General features: G+C 37.2%; 1 protein-coding gene across 1 annotated transcript; it reads right to left on the bottom strand.

Moving 5' to 3' along the window:
• Positions 1-2,072: 2,072 nt before the first annotated feature.
• RWDD4 (RWD domain containing 4) lies at positions 2,073-8,941 on the bottom strand. Its single transcript, XM_010283710.1, has 7 exons — positions 8,860-8,941; positions 6,254-6,363; positions 6,010-6,154; positions 5,126-5,240; positions 4,094-4,143; positions 3,925-3,927; positions 2,073-2,781 (listed from the first exon to the last, which is right to left on the bottom strand). The coding sequence occupies exons 1-7, from the start codon at positions 8,938-8,940 to the stop codon at positions 2,749-2,751; spliced, it is 537 nt and encodes a 178-aa protein (XP_010282012.1). The 5' UTR covers position 8,941; the 3' UTR covers positions 2,073-2,748.
• Positions 8,942-9,078: the final 137 nt, after the last annotated feature.

Below are 9,078 nucleotides of genomic sequence, written 5' to 3'. Positions count from 1 at the left end.
GAAATAAAGCATGAACCACCATTTTTCCACTGCTAGTGGGTTTTTACTTAAAAAAAGGTGGTGGTGGGTATTTTTCAAGAGTGTTTAGAATTTCCTCAGTAGTCATGATCTCCGTTTACAGTTGCGCCTTTCTTGATAAGAGTAATTACATTTTCCCTCCCCTCCGTTGTCAGTGCTCAGGCCTCTCCATAAATACCAAGTACCTAGATTCTTGAAACAACCCTGTTCCAACCACCATGTCACACAAGCAAATGGTTTAATGAGACAAATTACCTTTCAAAATTTACACAGAAGCAAAGAACCAATACATTCCCAATGCAAAGAATTTCCCTTGAAAGTAGACTTCCAAACACACACATTTACTAACAGAACCAGAGGAGATTGCTCGGGTATCTTCACAAGAGCATGTGACTTCAAGGCAGACTAGGAGCTGAAAAATCAGGCATTTCACAACGTTAACAAGCTTGCTGTTACACACAGTAACACTATAAAAGCAAGAGATGTAATTCTTATTTGTCCTTCTCCCACCCTCCCTAACTAATCTATTCAGATAAATTGTCATGGCAACTTGGTTTATACACCAAGGATACTAGCAAAGACAAGTCAATTCCCCTTGGAGATCTTGTGAATAGAAAAAGTCCTGCCCATTCCAATGCTGGCAGAGACTAAAGCTCAATGCCCTTCCCTGTTACAGGCTCACTGTGTACCACCAGAGAGAATTCGCCCTGCAGTGTTACTCCCTGCCACACACTCTTGTTCACGTTGCAGCCATGAGCCTCCAGCTTATGTCAAAGGCAAGATTGCACCATTTGCAAAAAGTCCTCCCTTGTGTACTTTACCAGCTTTTACTAAATGCAAGTTCAAAAAGAAATCACAACTTCCTGAAATTAAGGCTTCTTTAAGAATTAATAGTATTTTCCTTATTGAGAAAGCACATACATTTACCGATTGTAACTCGAGTAGTTCAGTAACAACTACAGCTTCTTGTTGGGTGACAGCAGTACAGACCACATTTCTTTCAGATCTCTTCACAGTCTCTTCAGAAGAGTGAAAACCACAGAACAAATTCCATTTTTTTCCTTCACCTGCAGTCACAACATGTCATGTAACTTTTTTTTTCTTTTTATATACATATATATATATATATATATAAAAAGACAAGCAGTAATTTGGCAATATACTTAGTGTATCCCCCTTCGGTAAAACAGAACTAACTTAAGAGAATTTAAGAGAACTATATTAATGTATGTTGCATATAAGACCTCTTGACACAGACAGTAGCACAAACACTTCCACTCCATCAACCGCAGTCCTAATATGACGGTCACGTAAACTATCCTCTATTGGCTACAAAGGCTCTCAGCACCATGCGCGGATCAGAGCATCCAGCCCGCGCCTCCAACGTCCCTCTCACCAAGTGCTGCACCTAGCACGTGCAGTAGAGCGCACTCTTTCAAAGAGACACTGGACTTGCTGTGTGTACTGAACATCATGGATATTCTCCTATGAGAGTATCCTATCATGGATATTCTCCTGTTCTCTCCTATGAGACTCTCAGTGGGATGACTGACCCTCACATTAACAACAAACACAGCTGCTACCCTGAAGAACATGTAAACATATACTGAAAGAGGGAAGATATAATTCTTCCACCAATTTTTAAAAATGCTTTCTTTGTAATAGAAAATCCTTTGCAAGTTCAAACTTGGCCCTAGAAGTGCAGTAGGCAGTATGAAATTTTAAAAAAATAAACACATACCACAGCAGATAAATAGGCATTTATTAAAGTTCATCTCAAACCAAATAAAAATAATAAAGGACATTAAGGCATCTTGTATTCCGTAACTGATCACATAGTAGAGATGACTTCTCTTTCTGATAAAAGAGAGCAGATCAGGGGAAAAAAAAGTTCTCCCAACACATTTGGCAGCGCTGACTTCCGCTGTCCCACCACTCAGTCAGCAAACCCTGCCAAGGAATGCCCATTTCTCCAATGAAAGAGCTACAAAATCCCAACACTCACTGAGACACGTGTGAGAAAGCACTTTTCCCTCCCCTCAGACACCCAGCCTTCTGTAAAGATGCACACTGGAGAAAGACTAACAGATGGATATCGTAGAGAATAAAGAAGACATACTCCTGCTATAACCACGCATTTTTGAGCGGACTAGAATATTTGGCCTTGCTTTCACTAGTATTTACTATTTCAGCCAGTAACTAGTGAAAACGGGACCACAAGCTCTAGTCTGTATTGCAATATAACAATTTTTATGTTCTCCTTGTACATTCATATTAGATAAACAAATGACAAAGGTCTTGTTTCCATGGAATAATTTATTTTCATCAATTATGCTGTCGAGTGACCAATCACTGTTATAGTGCTTTTTTCTTCAATTGGAATAAGAACATCAGGAAATGTTTACAGTATCATTAGGTTCACTATAACAGGATTTTACTACAGAGTAAAATATAAATTAATAAACACTGCATATAGCACTATTCACTTCACCACATTGGCTCTCTATATCCTTTGTCACATTCTAACCTTCATTTAAGGCAAGTTTGTTTGTTTGTTTTTTCAAAGACGACCACATAGTCTCTAGATAAACTTGTGTGACTAGGTTTGCACGTTATGAAACTGAGCTTTATAAAATGTTTACTTCAACAAATATGAAAGTTATTAAGAGAAAGATGGTGACCCAAAATTGCACTGTATTAAAAGGTGGAGTTTCCTTGTACCAAAGTCCATTATTCATCATCTTTAGAACCAGTTTTGCTTAACTATAAAAGAGACACAAAAAGAAAGTATTCAAAGTTTAGACTGCCATTCCATTTATTAGGAAGCAAGAACAACATTATCTCCATCTTACGTAGAACACATATATATTTAATTAGTAATACAGACTGATTGTGCTACTGTACCAAGAGACTGAGAAGCATCAAAAATTATTTCTTAAGCTTAAACACTAAATTAGCTTATTTCTTGAATGTGAAAGTTGATTTTAAAAAAACACCACCACAAAACCCCAGAAAACCCTCAGCATACTGTTTCTAGTTAATTTTAATATGCTGTCATCAGCTCTCCAAAATAAAAAAGATGAAGTAATGGAAAAAGTATCTCCACACATCTCTGAGAGAATTCCCATAAAGAAATTTACACAATACAAAAAGAGACATTAACTTACTATTTCTAACTTTTTAAAGCTAAGTTTCTAATTATTAAATGTAGTGCATCTATGGTGAGATCTATCTGGAATCCAAGACATCCACTACAAATAACAACTTTTAACTCAGAAGGACTCTGCCCAAAACCACCATCATCATTTACTTGCTCTTATTTAACAACTGGAACCGGTGTTAGGTCTTACACCAAGAATTACTTGTAGTTGCGTAAAATACGATAGTTTGCTTTCAAAATTGTCAAGCAGCTATACTGACTTCCACTGAATCGGCAAAGAAAAGAGGGTGGAAGAAATCAGTGCTGAGGGAGCAAGTAGAAAAGAATTATTCACTGAAGGAGTTGCGGCAGAGAACGCTCAGCCTTGTAGGAGACAGGAAAGTGCTCCCACTCGGGACAGCTCCCTTCTTCTGCTCACTTATCCATTGCCCTCCAAAATGTGACAGCACCACTAACTGCATTTTACATCTTGTTGCCATATGAAGACAAAATATTTGCAGTGCATTTGGCTAGCAAAGCTCTCTCATCATAGAATTGAAATTTAATTGCTTAATAAATAAAAAAGAAATATTAAATCAACAAAGTTCAAAGAGGAATCAAAGTCCTTCTGACTCTAATATTCATAAGGACTAAGCATTTTAAAGCATTTGAGAAATATGTAAATTAGAATCCAAAATGAGCAACAGTTCTTACTATCTCTTGCACATCTTTTTAATGTTAAAAAAAGATAACTTGAAAATACTTACATGCTGGATGCATATAGAAATTAATCAGACACCACGTCAAATCCAAACAAAGTTAGGAAGAAAAGCAAGACAAAAAATCAGGTTAGTCTTCTTCAAATATAAGTACAAATTATTTTTAATGTACATACACAGTATTTTCATAATACTGCATATAATACAGTCGTGTTACCTTAATTACGTCCACCCAGTTCCATCCTCGCGGAAGTTCCCCTTTATTATCTGCAGAATAAGAAGGTTTTATTTTCAACACACAAGCTAAGGGGAATCTTCACCTTTCTTTAAAATCAGCACACAAAATTCTGCAGATCCAAAAACCTTAATTTTTCCACTATAAAGCCATATGGACAAAACCAGATACTAATGTCTTCAACACATCTTGTTCTTCAAAGTCATTCTGTTTAAATAAAAACACTTCAGTCCATCTGACATTTCATTTAGAAGGCAACTGCAACATGAGCTGGGCTGCCCAGCAACAATGCATTCTGTCAAAGAACAGAATTTTATGCAGCTTTTCCTTCATAAGGTCAACATTTAATCTGCTAATTATACATTAGGTTAGGTAATTTATATGCAAAAATTGCTATCACAGGATATAACTCACTGCTGCAATGGGATAGTATTATCCAGGTCATTATTAAAAATTAAGGTTGAACACATAAAAGTCATCAGCAAGATTAGTTGAAACATTGAATGCTTTTCAATCAAAAACCTACCATTTCATTGAAAGCATAAAGTACCTGCAGAAGCACCTCTATTTTGAGGACACAAACTCAATTAAATGTTTTACTTTGGGTTCCAAAACAAATACTTTCATTTAGAAACTACATTTTTAATAATGTGAATTATTTGCAAGGCCCCACCAACAAACCATGTCTTTTGTTGAAAGTGAATTTTTAGAAGTCCCAAACACTCTCCTCCCACAAGTATTTTTTTGAAATTTCACTTTTGTCACAAATTGAAATAAAAAAAAAAAGAAATCAATGACATCTTGAAACCCCTACTCTATAGAAAGTTGCTTTGACCAGAACTAACATCTCAGGCAAGAATAATTCATCTAAAACAAGCAAAACAGAGATAACAGACTTAAAAGCAGTTAATCTTATAAACAAGTGACTGCTGATTCTCACTCTAGCAAGATGTCACTGCTATAAAATTTGGATTCTCTTGCTGCTCAAAAGAAACAATATTATAGTGAACAAACCTGTTTTATCGGCTAGTTTTCGTTTCTGGGTTTTGGATAACTGCTCCTTTTTATCTTTTTTCTTACTTGCTGGCACATCAGGAGTTCCACTTGCAATACTATTGCTTACTGAAGTCTGAGAACAATAAAAATGATTGTTACTATTTTGCATATTAGCTCCACAGATATCTCTGTGTGTGATTACTGAACTTGACATACTGAAATACCTTGACTGTCAGAAAGAAGCAATACTGTTACCAGTTTGCAGCTTTTAATCAACATATAATCATGACTGTAGTTTTAAAAAACATGTGTTGGGGACTGGAAATTTTCCCTTTCAGAGTTGCAAAGGGTACCTCTTACACTTTTTAAATTTAATCATGGAGTGTGATCTAGTCTGAAGGGATTCAGACTTCCCAAACATGGAAACCATTCCTTCTTCCTCAGAGCAAATCTGCAGCACCACGATGGCAAATAATGTCCTTACACAGCACAGAAGCCACAAATAGATCCAGCCTGACTCATTCAAGACCCTGGAGGTGCATTTATGCAATCCATTGCATCCCAGGAAGGTTGCAGTAATTTGCCACCCCCAGCAGATGCCTTTACTCTCCATTTCAGCTCTCTTCAGTTTTGCTTTCTGCTCCAAGTCTCCATTTTTATGTTACTCTGTGAGACAGAACAGTAGCCCACAAACATTTTTGTCTAACAGCAAAGTAACAATTAAATATAACAATTATGACCACAGAGCATTGTGGCACTGTACTGTGTGTCACTGTTTAGCCACAAACATGTATACCTGACATACTGCTTAACAACTTAAAGACAGAGCTATTAAGTATTCAGAGTTGTAATATTTTGCAGTTTTAAAAGCAAGAGATTAAAATATGAGTTTATCTACTCACCACAGTGTTAACAGGCTGATTTTCCATGAACACCTCTTTATTATCTTTGGCATATTCAAAAAGTGTGTATGTCATAGCAGTTCCAAGATTCGCTTCAACTTCCACCATTAATTTATCCAATATACTTTGTTTAACAGTTGAAGATCTAAAAGAAGTCATAAAACTCAACTATAATCTAGACAGCTTGTCAACCAAAAAGCCTCCACATACAAGGCTAGGGAGTGAAGCTGTCACGAATACTTACATTGTGTTATTGAAGAAAGCATCCATCGATATGACTGGTGCTGTTTGTGGATATGTTTCTGGCCAAGAAACTTCTATTAGGAAGGCTTTAGGATCTCCACTTTCACCTATCTGAAGTGAAAAGAAACACTTTATAAGTCAACAGTTTCCAGTCACTTATTAAGGATTACAATGCCAATAAGCAAGTCTTTCACTTGTGTAAGACTATCCAAATTCCTTAATATAACAACTATTTTCATAGAGTTATCAGAACATAAAGCTGCTATCTAGAAAAAGTATTGAATTTTTGACATCAATATTAACCTCTACCCTGCGGTTTTCATCCTAGGAAAAGCAGCAGAAACATTCAAAGCTCTCTTTATTATCTTTTTAATGGCTTGGTTTTAAAAGCTACTTTGTAGCATCTGGAAGCCAAATATTATACAATCATATATGAAAACAGAAAAGGTGAAGCCTTCTTTCCACCCCTGGCACCTCCAAGCTCACAGCAATATGAAAACAAACCACAAGACAGTCTTGAAATAAAGATGACAATAAGCTAGTGACCTAAGATAGCGAAAATAATAGATAAGAATGTCAATATTTACATCTCAGCCCTACAGACATTTTATTTCACCATAAGAAAGAATGAATAGTAAGAGTTAAGAACTCAGTAGAATGAGACTGCGTAAAAACATCACAGCATGTAAAAAAAGCACACTTTAATATAATGATGAATATCAAACCCATTTAATGAACCCAAATTACATGTACAATCCTTACAAGTATGTTAAATTAAATAAAAAACAAATCTTTTTTTAAAATTTAAAACTAGTATGGGTGCTACCAAAGGCATACTGTACAAATAGAAATAACTGTTTCACACAAGGATTTGGAAGACCAGGGCAACAAAGTTGGTTAAATCTGTATTCTAAAACCACCCAAAAATTCTCCCTTATTTCCCTCATTACAGAACAGTCAAAATCTGGCTTCATCAAATTATGTGGAATGAAGTGTAGCCAAAAGAAAAGTCTTAATCAAGGTAAGGCTACTGTACTTAAATTAGAAAGAAAAAAAAAAAAGCAAAAGAAAAGAAAAAAAGCTGGTGCTTTTTTATTTACAGTGTCTATTTCAGCAGAGTGGACTAACTGACATTCAGAAGCATCTGTTTTAGAGGTGAAATAAATAAGACTTTAAATCAAGAATCTGCAACATTTTTCAAGACATGATCTACAGTGTTGCAGTCCATTTCTCACGGCTACCAAGAAAAGAAGTGGTGGTAAGGTTTACAGAGCTCTCTCAGGAAAGCACTGTCTGTGCGCTGAGTAAATCCATACAGAAAGCTGCATGCCCATGCTCTTCCTTGTCAGTGCAACCTAAAAATTGGGCAACCTTACTTTAAATGATGCTGCTACATTTTCTCAATATTTGAAAAACCTTTCTTTAATCCTAATTTCTTAGCACACTGATTACAAAATATGTCTTCTGTATGTAAGACATGTGCGAGACATGAAGCTCAGAAAAATGCCATACTAATTCCTTCTACCTTCTCATGCACTTACTGCATTATGCCTTCTTGTAATACAAATTCTTTGCCATGGCAAAGACATATTATTGCCTTTGTCTGACACTAAGTTTTATAATATTTAAATTGAGTTCTCCTAACTTCTCACAATTATTTTTCATTTAATAAAAATGAAATAATAGCAATGACCAAAGCTAGTAAAATGTAGAATGATACACTGTAGACTTGTAGGCATGTCATGTTTACTCTTTTGAGGAAATTAAATTTACAAAGAATGGTCCTATCAGTGAAGGAAGGCTACACTTACAGGGATAGGATTCAAGGGCTATTAATTAAATTGACCTATATCTCATTACAATTACTGATGTTATTCTGAAGTTACTTCAGAAGTTACGTAAAGGTGATTTTAGATGCTTCCTCCTCACTACAGGCATATTTCCCTTCTATCCCATGGGTGCCTAAGTTTTCATCAGTAAAGTTCTCCGGCTGTCCAAAGATCTGCCTCAGTCCATGCTTAGCAGAACTTCCAGGTCTTTAAATTTGAGAAAGGTGGCGAAAATTTCATGCTACAATCTAATTGCATATCTCAAGCTTAGCACTCCCTGCATATCTCTATTGAGCAGGCTGTAGCGGTGCATGTGCCCAAAGCATTTTGTGGATTTTCTCCTTAACAGGTGGACAAGGCATGTCAGCTACCTCTGGACAAGAGCCTAGAACCTCGTAACTGAGCAAGAAGGAAGGTTCAAAGCTTTACATGTAAGTGTCTCTATAAGTGACATTTCTGACCAGCTAATTTAAGTGTTACTCAGCGGGCTGGCTCCTTCAGCCAGTTTGACAGTTCTAGCTATGCAGTACATAGACATGTAAGTAGAATGCGGATCTAAGGGATAATAAACCCACGCTGGCAGCAGGTTCCTAAACATGAAGCATCATGCATCATCGTACCAAAGATCCTGAAACAACAGTCTACGGATCTAGCCTTTACTGCACATCGAATACCCATTTCTTTTAGAAAAACCCTGGCACATCAAGTACAAGAGACTAGAGTATCTCCAAGGCGAAGCCTGCGCTGCAGCGACTCGCAGACCTTCACCTCGCCTTACCCTGTACTGGAAGGAAACCGGGCTCAGCTCCCTGAAGCACACGTCTCCCTCGTAGATGGAGCGCAGCGCTTCCAGCTCCATCTGCAGGAAGGAGCAGAGAAGGCGGTTACCGACTTCAGCCCGAACACGAAGCTCGCACACAACCGCGGTAGGTTTGCGAAGCTGTGCCGGTTTCCCGCCCTGCCCCCAGCCCCGCCGGCCCGGCCGCCGCCCGGCTCC

This window comes from Phaethon lepturus, unplaced genomic scaffold (assembly GCF_000687285.1).
Source record: "Phaethon lepturus isolate BGI_N335 unplaced genomic scaffold, ASM68728v1 scaffold16193, whole genome shotgun sequence".
NCBI classification, from domain to species: Eukaryota; Metazoa; Chordata; class Aves; order Phaethontiformes; family Phaethontidae; genus Phaethon; species Phaethon lepturus.
This window is presented reverse-complemented; position numbering and strand designations above follow the sequence as displayed.

Excerpts from the sequence above, each read along its gene's own strand:
- RWDD4 (XM_010283710.1), bottom strand. The coding sequence starts at position 8,940 with ATGGAGCTGGAAGCGCTGCGCTCCATCTACGAGGGAGACGTGTGCTTC. Across the intron at positions 6,364-8,859 it reads CGGTTTCCTTCCAGTACAGG|ATAGGTGAAAGTGGAGATCC; the intron begins GTAAGGCGAGGT and ends TTTTCACTTCAG. Across the intron at positions 6,155-6,253 it reads GCTTTCTTCAATAACACAAT|ATCTTCAACTGTTAAACAAA; the intron begins GTAAGTATTCGT and ends GACTTCTTTTAG.